Source organism: Rhinolophus ferrumequinum, chromosome 3 (genome assembly GCF_004115265.2).
Source record: "Rhinolophus ferrumequinum isolate MPI-CBG mRhiFer1 chromosome 3, mRhiFer1_v1.p, whole genome shotgun sequence".
Lineage (NCBI taxonomy): Eukaryota > Metazoa > Chordata > Mammalia > Chiroptera > Rhinolophidae > Rhinolophus > Rhinolophus ferrumequinum.
The window spans coordinates 87,288,552-87,310,791 of NC_046286.1; the positions used below are offsets into that span (position 1 = coordinate 87,288,552).

The 22,240-nt window shown below is 36.2% G+C and overlaps 1 protein-coding gene across 7 annotated transcripts in view; it reads left to right on the forward strand.

Moving 5' to 3' along the window:
• The window catches only part of ADGRG6 (adhesion G protein-coupled receptor G6), a 130,879-nt gene that overhangs the window by 48,417 nt on the left and 60,222 nt on the right, over nt 1-22,240 (forward strand). For all 7 annotated transcript variants that reach the window (XM_033103134.1, XM_033103137.1, XM_033103140.1 and 4 more), the window contains exons 3-4: nt 16,554-16,895; nt 19,226-19,849. In XM_033103134.1, the coding sequence (XP_032959025.1) occupies nt 16,554-16,895; nt 19,226-19,849 (966 nt within the window). The remainder of the gene's footprint in view (nt 1-16,553; nt 16,896-19,225; nt 19,850-22,240) is intronic.

Below are 22,240 nucleotides of genomic sequence, written 5' to 3' on the forward strand. Positions count from 1 at the left end.
ACAGGGAACAATGTTCGTCTTTGGATTGGTAAAAATAGGATAGTAGGAAAGTGTCATTTTATAATTCTCTACATTATTTAAAAGTACCCCTCTTCTGTTTATTCCTAACGTCATTTGAAAGCATCTGCTGCTTCATTGTGAAAAAAAATGCGCTTCAATAAGTAAATAACTTTCTGTCTGTACTTCAACAAATTCATAGGTAATGAGCAAAGAAATATTTAATTGTGAAGTTTCTTATGAGATAGAGTTCATAGGAAAAAAAGAAGTAGTTTCCTAAAATTTACTTTCAGTCGTAATGATAATATAAGAAATTTCATTTATCAACAATATACTTTGATTAGTATTCTACAATGAATTATTAGTGAATTTACACTAGGTTAGATTAATCTGGAAAATTTAATCTGGAAAGTTCTGCATTCCAAATCTGTTAAGAAAAAACATCACGATCTTTAAATTTGTCATCTTGGGTCTGTAAATCAGTTGGGATTTGATGAAAATAAAACTATTGATTTCTTTCAACACAGGTAATTTTTTTCTTGGCCTGGTAGAGATACCAGGGTTTCCAGAGAACTAAAATGAAAGAACGTAAAGCTGAGATATTAAATAAGTGACCCAACATACCTATGTTGTGACTGGCACCAGACTTATATCTTGTAGTTCTCTCATTTTAGTGTTTTTCTACTATATCCCTGCAGTGTGAATGGAGATTTCTTTACTGAGTATCCTTAATTCCTATTATTTCATTCACGTGTAAAATAATGGAATGGCCAGATGTTACAGGTCATGTTTCTGTGACTCAAACTCTGAGATGGAGATAAGCATGTAGGAGATTTATTAGGGAGTATTCTTCAACCAACACCTGTGGGGGAGTGAAGAAAGAATAGGCAGATGGACAAGTCAGGCTTCAACAGAGTCACAACAATCCCTCAGCAGATACCACAGGCAGCTCTGGAGCTGGGATGCCCTTCAGAATGCCTGGGTTGGGGCAAGGGGGCTGGGCCTTGTACCCTGACTTTGGTCAGTCACTGGATGGGGTCTATCCAGGGAATAGGGTTTGACTTTGGGTGAGGTGTCTCTGTTCAGCTGACGGCAGTCTTCTGAGGGAGACTCAACTGTGAGCCGTCAGTACCTAACTATCTCAGCTGAGAGGGTGAGTACAGCACTGAAGGGGGATCTGGCCAGTGTTCTGCAGCATCCATTGTGCTTGTATGTGCTGTTGCTTTGGCTCTAACTCCTGGTGACCCCATGAAGGAGTGAGGTCCACAATGTCCTGTCCTCACAGCCCTGCTCAGCTCCTACAGATTCATACCTATGGCTTCTTTTATGGAGTCAGTCCATCTCTTATTTGGTCTAACTCTTCCTGCTGCCTTCTCTTTTTCCAACATTATTACCTTTTCCAAAGCACCCTGCCTTCTCATGATGGGCCGGAAGTAGGACAACTTCCATTTTGTCATTTTTGTTTCCAGTGATGTTTCAGGCTTAATTTGCTCTAGGACCCACTTGTGTGTCTTTCTAGCAGTCCAGGGAGTCTATAGAGCTCTTCTCCAACACCATATTTCAAATGATTTTTTTTTACCTATCAGCCTTCCTCACTGTCCAACTTTCACATCTGTACCTAGTAATTGAGAATCTGAGGGTGTGGATGAACTTAGCCTTGGTCTCTAATAACATGTCTTTGCCCTTGGTGATCTTTCCTAATTCTTCTATTACTGTCCTGAGTGTCATTCAATAAGTAAATAACTTTCTGTCTGTACTTCAAAAAAATTCATAGGTAATGAGCAAAGAAATATTTAATTGTGAAGTTTCCTATGAGATAGAGTTCATAGGAAAAAAAGAACTAATTTCCTAAAATTTACTTTCAGTCTTAATGATAATATAAGAAATTTCATTTATCAACATATACTTTGATTAGAATCAAGAAATTTCTTGATTTCTTGGCTGCAGTTTCCATTTGAATTGATGGCTGATCTGAATTACACCACCAGTAATCAAATGACGTATACTGTGTCAGCCATTGTGTAAAGATCTTCATATAGGGTTTCACCAATCTATGCCGTAACCACAAAAAAAGGAGGTCTTCCCATTTCTAAGAAGAAACATAGGTTTAAAGAGGTTGAATAATTTGTGCAAGATCACATACAGATGGCAAGTCTCCCTGTTTCCAAAGCTCATGTTTTTTTTCGTGTTGCTTCTTCTTGCTATAAGAAAGATGATGGAGTGGATTATCTAAACTCTAATATTCCTTAAAATCCTTTGATTCTGGAGAGAATTTGAAGATTAAATTGTCATTAATACTGTGACCACCCATACAAACTATCATCATTAGAAATAAATTTAGCATGTCATTGTTGACTAAACCAAGTTAGATGTGATCCCGTTCAGAAGTTTATAGACTAGATTACACAAGCAAAGTAATGCATTAAAATGATATACAGAAATCTCAGTTTTCTCATCAATAAAATAGTGATCACATTATACTTTGCAAAGCTGTTATAAGAATTTAATTTACATATGGTAAGATAATTGTGTATGACTTGAGACACATTAGGCACTCTAAAATTTTTTTGCTATGTTTAAATTTAGTATAAGCATACACATATTAGAGAATATTTGCCTTTACCATAGTTGGGAACAGAAGTAAGTGGTTCTCATTTTGATTTTAATTCATGGTGTTCTCTCAAGCAAATCAGTTCGTATGTCTGGGCCTTAGCTTCCTCATCTGTAAAATGAAGGACATGAAATAGGTAAACTGGAAGTTTTCTACAAGCAGTGATATTCTACTCAGTGTTATTGATGATAGAGATCCAGGTGTTACAAGATGAAACAAAGCGTAAAGTCAACAACTGGCCTAAGTACAGTGACCTTCCTATGTTGGGAAGTTTATGGCACTGCTGCTACGGCTTCGTGGTTTCCCCGAAGTAAGTCATTTCCTCTTTAGTACTTACAGTGTGTGCCTTATACATGTGTGCCTTTTACAACCTCAGCATGTGCTGAGGATAGAAGGACTAGCGTGATATGAAATCAAATATAATCTCAGCCTGGAATGGAATTCAGTTTAACATTTATCATGACCAGGAAGGAACAACTTGATGATCTTCCATGTAAAAATCCTGATTATTAAAAAAAAATTTTTTGAATTGTAATATATATTTAAAAAAATTATATTGTAATATATATATATTTAAAAATATATGTAAAAGTATTTATGTTCATGTTGTATATATTTTGAAGTACACACACTGTGTGTGTGTGTGTGTGTGTGTGTGTATCTGTCCTTTTTCTCAATTTCTCAATATTTGAGTAGTGAATCTTTATCATGTGTAACACTGGACACTGGAGATTTAGAAGTCAATCAAGTAGACAATGCTGCCTGACTGCCTGGAAATTGTCTGCATATATATCATATATGCTTCCAGAAGGCACACATCTACATGTACATATTATGTACACACATCACCATTTTTTGTTCTTTTTTTTTTTTTTCGTTAAGCCTGGCCGATTTTATGAATTTGTGGTATTTAACTGAGAAAAAAAATATCTGACAAAGAAAGCAAGGAAATAAAATTAGATGAAGAATGCCAAGGAAAATAGTCTTAAATTTCAGAGGGTGTACCACAAGATTTTCAGATCTCCACTGCCCACCACCAAAAAAAAAAAAAAAAGGGAAAAAGAAAAAGAAACAAACAAAATACCACCAAAGCCTTTTTCTATGTGGGATGAAGGAAATCTGTAACTTTGTGTACTGGCATTACACAATGTCAAAGTCTGAACTCAAGATAAGTGGGTCATCTTAGAGATACTTGCTTTTTTTCCCCTCTCTACTTCCATTTTTATTGGATATGACCCAAAGAATCAAAGAGGAAGCAGACAGCAAAAGGCTCCCACCCAACCTATGTCCAAAATGTATTCTATTTTACCTCTCTGTATTTTTTACCATCGGTTACCAAAGGAGGTCAAAAGGAAAATGTGATAATCTGCCTTAATGTTATTACAATTATATCTAATAAGATGATTTAATTACAACTCATACTAAACTTTGTTAGTGTAGCATGTTCCCTCCCAGCCTTCCTAAAATCCTGAATCAAATCAAATGGGCGTTGGCATTATCTTTTCTTTTATCATTTCTTTTTCTTTTAACCCACCAAAGACAGTGGAAGGATCAGCACATTTTATTACTTGGATGTTCTACGAAGTGGAGTACATTTTGATATACCATTTTTCATTAAAATTTTATTAACATTAAAATTTGCCTTTATTAATGGTGTTCATAGAAAAGTTCTGCTAATATAAGAGATTTTCTAACTAAAGCCCTTATTTTTTATATTTCTGAAAAGAGTGTACTTCAGGAGGTAGGTGTCCATCTTTTTACATGGCTTCTACCTCACTAGAAGTCATGTAAAGAAATCAAACTGTGAATTGAAAGGCTGTACCTAAAAATGATGTCAGGAAACAAATTGATAGAATGAATTGGGATATAGTGCTGCCTTTGTCTCTTGCTTGAGCGGCCCAAATTTAATTGTTGAATAATGTGCTTTAGAGGACAGTAGTGTCTTTCACTGAAATACTGTGCAGAAAGTTCCAACCAGGCGATGTGCTATTTCCAGTCAAGTATATGGGGGGTTTACATACTGAGAGCAGCTGTAAAGATGTTGGCATTGGAGCAGCTCCGGAGCCAGTTCAAACAGAAACTTAGATTTGTGTCCAAAAGAGCTTCTGTGAACTATAGGTGTTTAATTTTCAGCTCTCCTGTGAGCAAATGTTTAAATATAGTAAACAGAAATGACACGATACTCTCCTTTAAAGTTTTGCTGTTCTCAGGCTCTGTGAAAAGGGGCTTCGCTGTGTCTGAGTTGGTGAAGACCGATATGATCCGCAGTTTGTTAGCTATGCCTTCACTCTTAACAACCACTTAGAACGTTCTCTTTTATATTTTGGCTAAGAGCTTTGGCCTGCATTTGAAGTACAGTGTCCTACATTTATTTCCTATTGACTGTGTTTGTTGGGAGACACGGTGATCAAGGAGCTTCATCTGCATTGTCTGCCTTTGAATCATGACTTAGTTTTATAGAAAAGAAATTTGTACAACACAATAAAATAATATCTATAAAAATGACGTATTAGAGAAAAAAATATTTTTGGCAATTTAAAGCATAATTTCTTCTGGGCAAAAATATCACACACACACTCACACACACACACAATTAACATCACTATAAAGCAAATACTAATTTCTATTAAAATATCAATTAATTTTGGTTTTTGACTCATTTTGCTACGCAAAATGTCCTTCCACTTAGAGCAGTGCCACATTGGCTGGGTGGTCCTTCCGAAAAATGCCTAATGTTTTGCTCATCCTAAAAACTGGAAGTCAGCTGATTATATTGGAGGGAGAAGAAAATCATTTTCATTTCCCTGAGTAGAGATTCAGCTCATATTATCTTAGCAAAATAACTTTCAGAAGGATCTGCTGTCCAAATATCCCCTACTTACTTTAACTCATTATTAAAGAATTCAAAAACCTAGTTTCTCTTCCTTTCTTGGTTGAAATTTGATACCAAAATGGGACATAGTCTTCCCATCATAAACCTTTCCCTAGGAAAATGCTAAATATGTATCTAAAACTTGGTATTTATATTAGAATCCCAAATTGCTGTTGTTTGAAATTTCCCTTTCAGTTTTTCTGTAAGATGGATCTTCCTATGTAATTTCGGCAATCCCTGGGGCTCAGTCTGCCTATTTGTCAGTGTCATTTTGATGAAGAGTGGGGTGACAAAACTCTGTGTTATAGCTGGTACTGACCCAGAATACAATTATACCTATTATTATTTCAAAATAACTCCCTTAGATCATACCCTGCAAAACGTCCCTACTTGATGTTCTAAATGGGATCACGCAAGGAATCTCTTTGTTAAAATAATTTTTCTCTTTCTTTGAAACACCGAGAAGCTAAATGGTCATCAAGAGCACAGACATCATTTTACAGAAATTTTGAATGATCACTCTGCTCCCCCAATAGTGAGTGAAGCAAATGAATGCTGCCTGAGCACTCCTACGCTCTCCAGTGGCAGTGAGGTCTGCCCCAGTTCAGACCTCCTGGACACTGACAGAGCTTCTGTTCTTAGGTCTGCACCTCCAGCTGGAAACATGCTGCACTGTTTGCTCTGTAGACCACCCAGCCCACCCACTTTTGGTGGTTTGGCCTTCTCGCAGGCTTGCCTGCAGGTGTGACCTTACTCACCCACCTATAACAAGTCACTCTCCCCTTTTTCTGGAGTTTAAAAATATAGCTGGCTGAAAGAGGACAGTAAGCAAGTCGATTTTTATACTATCCTGGAAACTTACAATTATAAAGTTTGGTGAACTTCACAAACTTTTTCCAGTGTGCTTTTGCTGCAGACTTGTGATTGATGTGGAGGCCCCCTGGGGCAGAGGTGAAGCAGTTTAGCTGTGGAGATGCTGATTGAGTTGCCCGGATGAACATAACCTGCCAGAAGCTCTGCAAAGTTAGCACCTACATCACCTCATCCCCAACCCAGTGCCACTTGAAATTAGATAAACATTTTAGCAATGGTGCAGCAAACCAGCATTCAGCCTTGCTTCTCAATAGTTGTGTTTACTTTACAAAAGTAGTACACTCGTTTTTCTTTTGTAAAGTAAGCGGGTAGGCATCAACAACACACGAAAGCTTCTATGTTCCGTAGAAAAGAGATTATTTTTTTCCAGATGTAACCACACTCTAAATCTTCACAATCTGTCACAACTTGCCCTGTAATTCTAAGCCAGCAATATTCAAAATAGCACAATAAGTGCTGTTAGCAAGATGTGGAAATTTTGCTGAGCTGTCGGAATATATTCCAGAAGCCAGGATGTTTGCTGACCATTAGTTCTACTTGCATTCAATCTGTATTGGCCCCAAAGTGGACGAATGAACACAAACAGGCTGAGATTCAGGACTACTCAGAAAGACCCCCTTGTCTCACAGTCTTGTGAACTACACATCGAGACACTTTTCCTCAGGGAAGTGTCAGATATCTTTATGACTCTCTTGGAAGCTTCTTCCTAGCAAAGGGAGCAATTGAAGCTCTGCTGTGTGTAAGGAACTGACGCTATCACCCATACTTGGGTTTTAAAACCAAATGAGACATTCCTTTCAGATGTGGAAACCAAAACCTCAATGGCTAGTGACAAGCTCATAGTCACACGTTGGTGAATGGAAGAGCCAAGGCTAGAACCCACTATGATCCATTTATAATATGGCCAAATATTCACGTAAAGATGGCTATTGCAAGAGGAAGGCAATTTATTCTCTCATCTGGCACAAAATAATCACCACTAAATGCTACGTGTAATTACTGTTGTTATTTTTATTTCATTCTCCACATACTGTTGTGAAGACAGAACATGTTTTATGAGTTCATATGGCTTGTATTCAAATTTTAAAGGAAATACCTTGAAAGGCATAATTTTAGATCTGAAAAGGATCTTGAGAGAGCTTCTAGTTCAGTTTCGTAAGTATATTGCCCTTGTCACCGTAATTGTTTTTCACAATAATAACGTATTTTTTTTTTTTATCAGCTAGATCTTGTGATTTAGCTAGAAAGGAGTTAACATAGAAGAAATCTTTTTAAAGTTCAATTCAGGGTTTGTTGAAAAAAAACTTAAGTTTATTTCTCTCTACTACTCTCTCTGTCTCTCATACACTAATATACTTGAGATCTATTATATAAATATTTTTAACATTATGTAAATATTTCGAAAAGTAATTAATTCCAGCGATGAATTAACTTAAAACAATTAGCATATTTAAACAAGCTGTTGTGCTTGGATATTATGGAAAGCTTTACTGAGAAAACATGTATATTTTAAAAAATCTATATCATGAAACTTTTACATTAGCCCTTTCTTATTACTAAGATGTTTACATAAAAAAATATTCCTTAAAGAGACAAAATTATGCCAGTTGCATCTATAATTTGCTGTGCTCCAAACCTTGACTATTTAAACTGCTTCCATTTCTGTGTACAAACCTGAGTGGGTGTTTTTTTTATGCCCTCAAATTAAAGGCTCATTTGGAAAATTTGAGCTAAGACGCACACTTATCCTGTTACTGCCATCTTCTTCCCAATACATTTTCCCAACGTATTGGAAGGGCAAGCTTGTAAAACCAAAACTTATTCTAGCTATTAATTTCAGGTTCTTCACCTGCACCACATAACATGGAATAAATTGGAAGCAATAACCTTCACTTGACTTTTCAAATTTGTTTTACTCCTGCCTACCCTCTGGTAACCATATGTAAAGACATCTGAAAAAAAACTGAAAATGAATGGAAGTAGGAGCCAAGAAAATTGAATGAATGAATGAATGAATGAACTAACAAAGGAACTGAAATACGGCTAACATGCTCTGCTATCAAATAATAACCATAATCACAACACTAAAAACTAATTTTATTTGAGCGTCTTACTACAAGACAAGTATAGTCCTAGTACTTTACATGGATAGTTCATGTGCTCAAGAAGTTAGTAATGCACTGTTTAGCCAGTAATTACATCATTGACTTTGTGAGTATTAGAACTATAGTTAGCTTTTATTAGGCTAAGACATTCTCCACTTATGTTGGTAATATTTAGCAATGTTTTTCTGGTCAGTGCCAACATAAACCAGTTTTACCCTGCAGCTTTGCCTAGATAATCCATATAGAAAGATTTTCTGTGACATCTCAAGTCAAATGAACATTAGTTGAGTGTTTTTTTATCATTGCCTTAGTTTTTCTTTAGGAGTAATACAGCATGTAAGATCAAAGTAAGACAGATATTGAATGAACGCTAGGTTGGTCACTTTACCACTTTTACATGTTACTCATCAACAGTTAAGGTTTGCCTCAGTGAGTCCTTGTGATTAATCTTCCCTTCCACTGTGACTGCTATTTTCTTTTTACAGACAAGCTGTCACTTGCTGTCTTTTGTCTTTCTTCTTGTCATCTGTCAAGTCCTTTGACTTGGGCTGTAGTGATTCTTAACAAGGGTCTTTATTCACTGGTAGTTTCATGTTGTTTATGTATAAAAGCGTGAGGTTTTTAAAAATATCTGTACTAAACACAAATCTGATTATTTTACTTTCCCATAATTAAAACCTTTTTATTTTCACTACTGCTCTTATAGTTTTTCATTTTCTTCAAATGGCCTGCAAAATTCTGCAGAACATCTCTGCCTCCCTTGCCATCTTTACCTCTCATTTCTCCCCACTTTGCACACTATTTCAGCTAACCTGAACTCTTTAAGTTGTTTTAATAATCTATGCTCTCTCTCACCTCCAAGCCTTTGCATCTACTGACCAGGACATTCTTTTCTTGTTCTCCTCTGCTTCCCCTTCTCACTTGGCCCACTTCTCTGCTATACATTTAGGTCTCAGTTTCTTTCTCGTCTGTTAGAAATGGCACCATTTCTATGAAGTCTAAACCTAGGTTATCACACTCATCTACCTGCTCTATCAGAGCACTTTTCAATTGTATTATTGCTATTTACTTATTTATTTGTGTTTGAAATAATCTATACTTTCCCTAAAGTCAGGGATTATATCTTGTCCATGACTGTATTCCCAGCACCCCTTACAGTGTCGGGTACATAGATATGTAATAAGTATCTATTAAGTGAATAAATGTGGGGGATGTTAAGAGATGAACTAGAAAGTGTGAACAGGGAAAATATGGAGTACTGTATGTGTCATTCAAAGACGCTTATCTTATTGGATCCCAGAGATTTTCAGTTACAGAAAACTTATTTTTAGATTTGCATTTGTATTTTCATAGATGTTTCTTGTAGTGAAGTGGAGGATGAATTGAAGGTGACAAGACTGTTGACAAGGAAAGTAGTTACTGAACTTTTTGTCCATGAGAGAAAATATGAGAACCTTAAACTAAGTGGCCGTGGGAATGAGATGAGGGAATAAATTAAATAACCATGAACAAAATAAATGTCATAACCCTTGACAAACTATTTGAAATGGTGTGGGAAAAGAGCTATTCAGAGTCCTAGCTTAGATGATTCTCATCTACTAACAATTATATAGTGGATGAAAACAGATTATTTGAGGATGGTATTTGCATTGAAGGATCGATAGAACATCCAAGTGGAGATGCCGAATTGGCATTCGCAAGTGTGGGTGTGGTGCTCAGTAGAACATGTGTGTCATCAGTATTTGGACATAATGAAGGCCTGTGTTTGGATGAGATCACCCAACGGGAATGAGTGTAGAGAGAGTGCTAAAGAGAAAGGAGAGTCCCATAAAGTATTGGCCTAAAGCACACTTGGTTGTAAGGAACAGAAATGCACTAAACCTGGACCAAGTGAAGAAGTGACATGGTAACTATCATAAGAGTTCTTGTCATAGAATCCAAGAACAAGCTACCAACAACAGCTCCTCCCATTGATTGCTGGACATGGAATGTCTAGAATTAAAGTTTTTGTGTTTCTCAATGTCTGGTTTCCTCTCATCTCTCTGTTCTACACATTTTCTCTCTCTTTTCTCTGTTTGCCCATCAGTGTCCTTTACAAGTAGCCAAGGCTTCTGCTACCTTAGTGGTTATATAACTTCATCATTCTGTTGTTCATCATTCTGTGAGTAAATTATCTTTGTCTCTAACTTCAAATTCTCAGAGAGAGAATTGACCGATTAGCTGAGTCCACGATTTGGTTCTCTTCGGTCAGGGGTCCTCCCCTGAGGTCATGGTATAAATATGACTGCATGAGATGTGGGAGGGGAGATTAGTCTTGGGAAGGGGTGTCTTCATGGAGACTGTGACTAGCTCCTGTAGTATGGTGTGATTCAGAGGAGCGCTTCTTACATTTTAATGTGTTTATAAATCCCCAGAGAATCACGTTAAAATACAGATTTTGTATAATAGGTCTGGGTGATTCTGCATGTCTTACAAGCTCCCAGGTGAGGCTACTGGTGTAAGGACCATACTTGGAATAGCAAGGATTGTAAGGGCAAGCAGAACAAAGGGGAAGCTCAGAGAGGGCAGAGAGAAGGGCAGGAGGAGACCAAGGAGAAGGTAGGCATTATAGGGGAGAGACTAAATAATCGAGTGTTCAGAGGTATTGAATGTTGCAGAGGGTGAGTGAGATAAAATTAGAAGCCTCTTTAGTATAACTAATGTCCACCATTTTGTGAATTCTTTTCAATAGTGCTCAGAAACCTATGCATTAGAGAGCAGATGTCCATGGTTAGACTGATACAGAGGTGGGGGTTTGTAGCACAGGAATGTGGAAAGGGAGAAGAGGCTTGACTGTATGAACCAGAAGATAGATTAACTGGTAGATCAGGCAGTTTAGGTTGTTTCAAATTATGCACTGGCTTTAGTTTTTGTTTTGTTTTGTTTGTTTGTTTTAATTCTGGAGAAAGACTCAACCATTGCTTAAGAGAGAACAGTTTCCCATGAAAATGTGTGTGGGTGTGTGTGCATATGCATGCACGTGTGCTTGTGTGTTTAATCCTCTTGCAAGAGATATATATCAATATAATAAGCTGACTAAATGGATATACAACAGTTCACTTGTTGGGATCTTCCGAAAGTATTCCCTTTGTAGTTACATGTGGAATATTCTCATGCCAAGGTGATTATGGAAAAACAGGACTTGAAGTCTAAACATGAACCATCTTACAGAAGACAGAAATGTATCTGAGGTGTGGTACATGTGTATTTCTTTGGAGATTCAAAAAATTATCAAGCTTAATGGTGCCTCATCAAGGAACCTTCAGTTCAGCTTCTTGTTAGTTTTCTAGCTATGTCAAACTTAGTTGAACTGATTCAAGTAAAGTGGTGGCTTCATATCCGTGGTGTTTCGAAAGAACAGTTTGAGGTTGAAACATTACAAAGGGAAATCAAACAATTTTCTGGTTAACTCTGGGGAAACCATGTTTTAGGAGGAATTGAGGAGTAAATTTATATCCTTTCTTGGCTCCTGGAAGTTCTAGCAGGAGATTGGATGGACCAATGTAACCCTGGTCTAACAGGGACCCTCCCAACATGGTGATGTTATTTTGTGTGCAGAACTTGAAGAGAATGGTGAGGGAAGGTGGGATACTTGCCAAGTCTATCACATTAACAGAATCCCAGATTTGTTATGAATTACAGATTCACAGCCAAATTGCCGGCAGATTCCTTACCATCCTGAACCAATCTGCATAGAAGCCTGAAATCACTTCAAATTTAAACACTTTCATGAGGTTGTTCAGTTTTGTATATTATCATTTAATACTTTCCAGCGCTAATGTATTACTTTATATTTTACTTCCTTGATATTACACCTGGCGGCAGTTTACTTAATCTGGAGAAATGGTGTGTGGCTGTCCTGTCTTTATAATGATTTAGGCATTAGAACTGGTCCTAGAAATGTCAGCTGCTGACCCCTAGGTTTAATCTTCAGAAACCACCAGGGTATAAAATATTTTAAACCTTTATAAGCAACTAACTTTTGTTTCATAAGAATATAATAGTCACATAGATAATTCAAACAAGGACTTTGAGTGGATGCAAACTGAGCTGACAATGTAAGCTAAATTTTCTGAAGATAATTTTCACTGGCTAGTTTTTCCAAAAAATTCGTCATTGACAGTTTTACAGACATTCAAATGAAGAATTTTGTTCACCATTTAACACTGTAGGAAAAACAGTTATTCCATCTGCAGATCTTTGTTGAAAGCAGCTAAAATTGATCTCTTGATTTATCCCTTGAGATCTGAAACTCATGTTTTCGAGGGGTTTTAAAGAGCTTAGTATTTGATTTACAGAGACATACTTGCAGCCAGAGTGGGGTAAAAATTCAAATTTCTGAGATAAAAAACCCAGTAAGATAATGGTTATTGAATCTCTATCTAAATGTTGTTTGTAAGTTAAGATAGGCTTCAGATTGACTGGGAGGTTTTCCATTTTAGGTTTGAAGTCCTTCAAGAATAAAGTTTTGTGAAAGTATGCAGGACTAAATTATTGCCCAACACGGACAAGCATAGGCAAGAGTTGAGGGTAGAATTTGTTTTGTTTAAATTACCTGAAAACTTTTATTTTGTAAGTTATAAGTATAAATATGTTACTATATCTGTGTTTGGGAACATCTTGAGCCAGATGTTTTGAGCTGGGTGGCTTGTAGGAGCTATGTTAACCCTTGTTTTACCAAGGCTTCATTCAGTGGCTACTTCAGTAGCCATCTTTCTAAGTTCCCTGCCTTTAAGAGAGAACAAATTACTTTCTTCATAGTGTAGAAATCAATTGGCAGTGACATTTGCTCCAATGGGCAAACCCAAAGCACTATATTTTAGACTCTATAACACTGTTTACTAAAATACTTCAAAATTAGTCTCCTAAAACATGAATTTAAGGGTGATTACACTCTTTAAGAAATTGGCCATTGAAAAATCATTGTCCCTTAATGGCTGTGTGTGATGACAGAGGGGTAGTGGATGGGGGCAGGGGAGTTGTCACTGTGTGAAGGATATAAATGATAAATGCCTAACTATTACATTGTTTTGTGCACCCGAAACTAATAAAAAAATAAAGAAAACAGCAACAAAAACAACAACAACAACATTGTCTCTTAAAACAGTACTCGAGTTCACACTTTGTTGCTCATTCATTAAAAAAAAATGTGGCAACTTTTTTTTTCCTTAGAAAGACTAGAAGAATCTTGTCCTGCTATCAATTACATGTGTAACTTTGGGCAAATTATGTTTGAATCTTGTCCTGCTCTCAATTACATGTGTTCTTTGGGCAAATTATGTAATCTATATTAGCCATATTTGCTTCATTTGAAGATGGAAGTGAAACTAATCCCCAGGGTTATTATGATGTCAAATGAGATAATACATGCGAATGCCCTTTACTGTGATGTTATATAGAACTATAATGAACATGATGATATTGGGCCTAGTTTATCTGACATTTAATCCAATTAAGATAATCACTATTTAGTAGCACTAACTCTAAATGCTGTCTAGTTACTATAGATTAGAATCATATAGAATAGTGCTTTAAATCGTTATTTTTAATGAACATTATGGTGTCTTCTTTCTCTTATATATCCCACCAAGTGCCTAAGGGGGAAGAGATTCTACCAAGGTGGGGTACTAGTTTTCCTCTCTTAAATTGTGGATGCACAGCTTTTGTGTTATAGTAATGTTAATAATAGCTAACACTTAAACAGTGCTAATTATGGGCCCAGTACAGCTCTAGGACTTTACAGTATTAACCCAGCTAATCCTCCCAATAACCCTAGGAGTAGGTTCTATTATTACCATCAGTGTAAAGGTGGTGAAACTGAGGCACAGAAAGGTGAACTTGTTCAAGGTTCTGTAGTCAGTGTTATCAGTCAAATTGAATTTTCCTGTACCTTTCATTCAATTCTTAGGAAAAAATTTACAAAAAACAATATCAGAATAAAGGATGTCAGGAACATTACTTGGGTCTCGGGTATAGGGAATGGCATCTCATTTTGGACAATGATGCTACCTGCATGCATATTAAGATGACACAGATAATTGTATCTTGTTTTCCTTCCTATTTTTATCTTTTAATCTTCAGTGCCTATTACTAGATACATTGTTTTTAATTTACCAGGGTCACTTCTCTCTCCTGAGCTCAAGGTACAGTAACGGGAAGCTAACCTTCTCAGAAAGGCCAGTCATTTTAATCCCATGCGACGTATGAGTGGAGTAATTGAAGGAAGGAGCCCCAAAACCCCATCCAAAGAGATATTCCAGAGCTCATGCACCCTTTATCTTTTGTTCAGACTTAGATTTTGTTTGACTTAAGTTTCTATGCCATACTTAGTCATTTTCAATTTAGGCATTTTTCCATTCATTTAGACTATTCATTTTTTTCATAAATTTAACAAAAGTTGTCAAAGGTCTTTTTTATGTCAGGGATGCTATGAGGAGGAAGGTGGTGAATATGACGGTACCTACTCTGTGCTTGTTGAGCTAGAGACTAGCAGGAGAAGACAGAAAATAAGCAACAGTCTCACAACAGGAAGTAACACAACTGCTCTGAATAATGCTGCCGAGGAGAGGAACATGGTGGTCCAGGGATGGATGAGGGAAGGCATTCGGCGAACACTTGATGGTCATAAAGTGTTTTCCCCTGGCTGTCTCCAAGCCCATACAAGATGTAAGAGCATTAGAGAGGAAGAGCAGAGGGAGGGCAAGTGAGAAAGAATGGATGGGGAGCAGTGTTGGCAAGGCAAGGCAGTGCAAAGCACGAGGTGGACATGGGGAAAAGAAAACAGCAGACTTAATTCGAGCAGCATAACATGTACATCCTTGAATATATCACTGTACCATAGAAGAATAAGTAATATTTGAAATGACTACCATTTTTAAGAAAAATTATTGCCTATTCATTCTACTCAATCTAGTAAAAAAGGAACACAATAAATATAGAGCAATTTACATTAACATGGTGAAAGTAATTTATTGTTTGAAAATTTATGTGTCAGTTTTATGGCAGTGTATTTATCCAGTGTTGGTCAATGAGATTACTGCCTACTTTGATACAAATACTTGAAAGCAACATGACTATTAATTGCAATAGCATTGCTAGATAGGAAGACAGTAGACCTTGGTTTCCGGTTCCAGCTGGTGGCCAGGCCTTGGATAACTAACAATTGAAAAATAATTGATTTCTTACATTTTTCTCTACCTCTTATCACCACCTGTCATTGTATTATTGTTTGTTTATCCTTGGGACCAAAACTGAAGTGTAAGAATCATTCAACAGACATTGTTGTCCCTGTTTATTGGTATATACTAACTATTTAGAACAGTGCCTAGCATATAATAGGCACCAATAAATATTTACTGAATATTGATAAGTGACATGATCACACAAGTATATAATTATCAACTGTGATAAACAAATGGGATAAATGATAGTACTTTCAAAACTATAAATATCCCACAAATGCAAGGTGATGCTATTTATTTGAATTTTAGAAAAAAATACAGTCTGCCAGATGATAACCTGTTTATTTATTTTTTGCATTGGTAGCTTTCTCTTTAATCATTTATTTTCTAAGCGTTTCTCTTGCTTTATATCCATAGTTCGTAATAATCGAGTTCTATCTTTATGGTTCTATAACCCCCATGAACCCAGTTCAATTACTCTATAGAGTAGATATTCTTAACCAAGGTCCGTGAAGCTTTGTGAAATCTGTTGTTGCCTCCTGAGGCCTCGTGTATTCCCTAAAATTGTGTGCTAGTGTAGTGGCTCCCGTGATTTTTACTGGAGAAAGTTCCCATAACTTTCACCAGATTCTCAGAGTATATGACGCCTCTCCCTCAGTTAAAGAATTATTGCTTTAAACTTTTGTATTTTTCTTTTATTTTTTGTTGCTTTATTGGTACTTCTTTTTCCTTGAGATGGTTTTGTTTGTCTTTTAATTTTCATGAATATGTGTTGATATTTAAAAATGTTTACTGTTCGTCCCCAGTATGTGGTATTCTTGGATTGTTGTATGCCTCTGATCCTTTTCTCTGTCTCTCTTTGGTCTTGCCAACAGTGTGGGGATGTGCCAACTGCAGGGTTGTCCTATCCAACCCTTCTGGGATCTTTACTTCTCCGTGCTACCCTAACGACTACCCTAACAGCCAGGCTTGCATGTGGACCCTCCGAGCCCCTACTGGCTACATCATTCAGATAACGTTTAATGACTTCGACATTGAAGAAGCTCCCAATTGCATTTATGACTCATTATCCCTTGATAATGGAGAGAGCCAGACTAAATTTTGTGGAGCAACTGCTAAAGGCCTATCGTTTAACTCAAGTGCGAATGAGATGCATGTGTCCTTTTCAAGTGACTTTAGCATCCAGAAGAAAGGTTTCAATGCCAGCTACATCAGAGGTATGTAAACCAAAGGCGGTGCCAGCCTTCTGCTTTCATTTAACATGTTCTGCAGTAAACACAAGACCAGAAGACAGTTACGCTCTTTTAAGTGAATGTGAATGATTAGGATTAGAATTTAAGGGCAAGATGCTGTTAAAATATTCTCTGAGTATTCTCATTAGCAATATATAGTTAACCAGATCCAAAATCTGGTTACAGTAGAGCTGGATTATTTTATATTGTTTATATGCAGAACATTTAAAGGCTGCTTGGAAGACACTAGATATTCCACAGCTGATAATTAAAATCTGGAACTGTAACATCTCTCCACTGAACATTTAAAACATTCCTATTTAGAATCATTTTATTTTAGGCTTTTAACATGTTGCCCTTTTAAGGAATTATGCTAGGAGACAAACATAGAAAATTAGCATAAATTAAAATTTAAAAAGAGGTATTTATAACTTAAGCTAATAGACAACATAACCTGAGGAAAGCCTCTGAAAATGGCCAATTGAAGGAAAGGAAATACATTTTTATCAGATGTACTTCTCAGATTCTGGCATATCACAACATTTAAATAACTCAGTTCTTTCTAAAACCTGTCTTTGCTTAAGGTATTCAAGCTTTAAGACTGTGAGATTTAGTTGTACATCTTTTTCTCCTGAGCTTCTTAAGTAGATGTTATCTATGAAGAAAAGAATCGAAACAGAAAGACACCACTATGAAAATGACTGACTCATTATTGTACATTGTGTTTTTGGTGGCAGAGTTATTTAGTTTGTAATTGACATTAGGTGTATGTGTTGGTCATTGAAACACACATGCTTTAATTTTTCAAATAATGTTTTAAAAATGATCAGATATTATAGGGGATTTGAAAATAAAAAAGAAGGAAATTACAATATCTATATGAGTACATCTACCCCTAGCCAAAAGTACTAATAAAATGTTGATGGACATATTTCCTTTAACCTTTATCATTTCAACAACACATACAGAATACTGGTTTCATATTGCATAAGCATCCCTTTGGGTAAATAAATCTGTAAACTGCTTTATATTTAAAAAGTAGATAAAATATAGGATGGCGCAAAAGGAATTGTGGTTTCTGCAATTATTTTTAACCTTTTAAACTGCAATTACTTTTGCTCCAACCTAATACATGATTCTATTAAATTCCATCATGAATTTTTAAGTAGAATATTTCTACTTCCATGAAGTTTTTACCATAGATTTATCCTTGGTGTATATTGAAATATATTCAAACTAGCATTCCTATGAAACCAGTATTAAACAGTATTTTTGAGGCGAGTGCCTTCTCTCTCAAATCAAAACGTTTCATGTCTATTAGATTAGCATAGGGCTAAATCCATTGTATTATTTAATAATTTTACATATGTCACAGAAGGACTAGGCTAATGGATTTTTATTTTGAATTTATTATTCATATAATAATAGTAATCTATATTAGTAATCAATACTAGCTATATATTGACTATGGCACAGGCACTGCTGTAGTGTTGTGCGGGTATTAACTTATTTAATTCCTGTCAGCCACCTGTGCAATAGATGCCATTGTCCTTCACTTTGCAGAGGAAGAGACTAGGGTAGAGCAAGGCGAATAATAATGTCTAAGGTGACACAGCGCTGTGGAAGAGCAGAGATAGGAGCTCCATCGTCTGCCCTTTGAACCACTGTTCCCTCACAAACTAGATCAAACACCCAGATGTAACGGAAAGGTAGCTTAACATTCCATTTAGGTTGTTATTTTACTAGACTCCTTCTCCTCCATGGAATCCTCATTGCCTTTATCCCTCAAATATCCTGGTGATGGAGAATATGAGTAGGACATGGGGTGCCTGAAGGGAGAGGGTACCATAGGAGTGCTTGGGTAGAGTGAAAGGTAATTGTTGAAGAAAACTAGAATGATTAGTTATTATCTTTAGAAATGATTTGAAAAGTAACGTATTTTTGAAAATCTTAAATATAAATAGAGCTTTCCTGAAACTAGTAGTTTTTTAATTATGGTTTTTTTTTTTTTTGGTTTTATGTTTTTTTTTTTCAGTTCATAGAGTAAAAAAAAATATTTGTTGTTTGTTAAGTTGGCTGGCTGTAACTCAAAGGTGATTAGAGTTAAAATTGCTGGGGTTTCTTATTGCTGTTATCATTATTGGTTTAAGGCAACGCGTTGGGTGTTCGAGCGTAGATGGACAGTGGAAGAGGGGAGTGCGGGGCACAAGTCAATGAGTAGAGTGGTGGAGGGGTTGGGTATATCAGACATTTTGCTTCTCATTAGTCCGTATCTGAAGTTAACATGTTTTATCTATTATTATGTTTTGTCCTAGTTGCTGTGTCCTTAAGGAATCAAAAGGTCATTTTACCCCAGAAGCTAGATGTTTACCAGGTATCTGTTGCAAAAAGTGTCTCTATTCCAGAGCTCAGCGCTTTCACACTCTGTTTTGAAGCAACCAAAATTGGCAAGGAAGACAGTGAATGGATGGCTTTCTCCTACTCAAATGCATCCTTCCCAAAATTACTCAGTTTTGGAAAGGCCAAGAATGGCTACTTTCTATCTATTTCTGGCTCAGAGTGCCTACTAAACAGCGTGTTACCTGTAAAGGATAAAGAAGACATTTTCACAGAAAGCTTTGAGCAGCTCTGCATCGTTTGGAATAATTCTTTGGGCTCTGTTGGTGTACATTTCAAAAGAAACTATGAAGCAGTTCCATGCGATTCTACCATTAGTAAAGTTATTTCTGGGAATGGGAAATTGTTGTTGGGCTCCAATCAAAATGAAATTGCCTCTCTAAAAGGGGACATTTATAACTTTCGACTTTGGAATTTTACCATGAATTCCAAAATCCTCTCCAACCTCAGCTGTAATGTGAAAGGGAATGTGGTCGACTGGCAAAATGACTTTTGGAATATCCCAACCCTAGCTCTCAAAGCTGAAAGCAACCTAAGCTGTGGTAAGTCTGTGGCATATTAACTCTTTTTTTTTAAACATTGTTCTATGAATATGTTTGTCAATAAGAAATTATACTCACACATATGTATGTATAATTAATTATATGCATACATATGATTATACTATACATATGTGTGTGTATAATAAATACCTACATGTATGTGTATATGTATGTATGTATGTATGTACTTATACATATATATAGTTGTTATTAATGAGCTCTTTTAATTTTTAAAATGTTAGCTGCTCAACCGTTCATAGTACACATTTGATTACAAGCCATGTTTTTCTTTATTTTTTTTTTTTTTGAAAGAAACACAGGTTTATTCCCAAATGCCAGCATTAAGGGAAGACAGTGGACTCCTTGTCACAAAGACTGCCTTCCCCATGTTTTTTCAATCAAAGCTTTTGGTCCTACCATTTTTAAATGTTCTTTATGTCATAAAATATCACAGTTTATCACTAAGATAACAACAGTTATAATTATGTCTCAAATAGAAATGTTAACACCAGACTGAAACAAAAGAAATTAGTAAGTTATTGTTTTTAATCACAAAGAGGATACAGTGAAAAGTTGATCATTATCATCCTGGAATGAAATTTCTATGACATTATTTAAATAAACAACTACCACCTAAAAGAATAGTATTTACTCAGTCAGTATTAAATATCAAAACTGTCCAAATAAAGAAAATCTTTGATAATCAGGAATTATCACTGTTTTCTTTGAACTTTTTTTCTATCTGTTTGAAAATGAACATTAGTCCTTTGTTTCAAAGACTCTTCTCTTTGTGGTTGATCTTTGAGAAATTTTAAATGTGGTATTTTTTGAAGTAGCTAAATGCAAAATACTTAGGGAACTAATTTTAAATAGACTCCTATCAAACATTCTCTATGTACATAAGTTAATTTTCAAAGTCCTTATTTTACTACAGGAGTGATCAAAATACAAGACATGAAAGTTTCATTATCACTTTTGAGTATTATATGACTAAATCTAAGGTGTTGACAATGTATATTTTTTAGTCACAGGGATAACTCATTAATGGAGGGAAGAAGGGGCCTAATATTAAAAAGTAATATGTATGTGACTTTGGAGGGAATTCTATCAGAAATTCGTTTTCAACACTCTGAACAAAGTGGGATCCATTGTGAAGACCTGAGGCCTCCTCCCCAGTTTCTGCAACCTGTGTTTGCCCTTCCGGCCTGGGGCACTCCTGTCACCTACCCCTCTGTGTGGGTAACCCATCTCTCCATGTGGTCATGGTGCTCCGGCAGATGTTGGGAGGCTATTAAGTGATGTCATTTGAGAGGTATTTCCTTGTGGGTTGTTGGAAAGAGGGTAAACCACGACCTTGTTCCAGAAGGAGACTGCGGAACTTTGTAAGAGCGAATGGTGTTTCCCAGCACCAGTCAGTATGATTAGCCACAGGGAATTTTCAGGGACTCCTGAAAAAGTCTTTCACTCAGAGAGGAAATTTGGGAAGATCAAGTGTATATGTTTGGTGTGGGATGGTGAACAGGAGGAGAAGGCAGTGATGCACTTCCTACATTCAGGGCGATAATCTTTATTTGAGGGGCCTGTTCTCACCATATCCTTACTCATTATTAAAAAATCATAATATAGACCATTTAACATTTCCCTTTCTGTTGGGCAATATTTGAGGATTATGAGAACCAAATCAAAAAAACAAAAAAAAAGAAAAGAATTTGGGTAGGTATAATAATAATTGCTAATATTTCATTTATACTGAAATTGAATACATATTATATACTAGGTACTGTTTTAAGCAGTTCACACATATTAACTCATTTCCTACAACATAGATCCCCCGATGTGGGTTTCATTATTACCCCTATATTGCAGATGAGAAATCTGAGGCTCAAAGGGATTAAGGAATTTAATCAATGTCAATTAAGACATGACAAAGCCAGGAATTTAACCCAGAAAGTTTGGTTTTAGAGCCATGCTCTCTTAAACAGCATAAATTAGACTGTGCTTCAGAATAAGCAGGACTAGAAAGTGGGACGTAGTGCTAGAGTAGGTCAGTGAATTCTTACACCGATGAGAACTGTGAAGGTTCAGGAACTGTCTCTTCTGGCCAGAGTGCCTTCTATGGGAAAATGCTAGTTTTCCAGGGTGTTAACATCGTATTTGTTTTTAACAAAATTAATAAGGTTTCTTTTCTGCAATATAATGAAATGTAAGGGATACAAGAGTTCCTAAACTTCTCTTAGAATTCCTGTAGACGAGGGATTGACAAATGAGGAGGGCCTGTGGCAGGCCATCAATTTTGGTACATAAAGTTTTACTGGAACACAGCCATGCCCATGAGTTTTTGTATTGTCTTTAACAGTCTTTAAAATTCCTTTCCCAAGCCTCAAGATTACC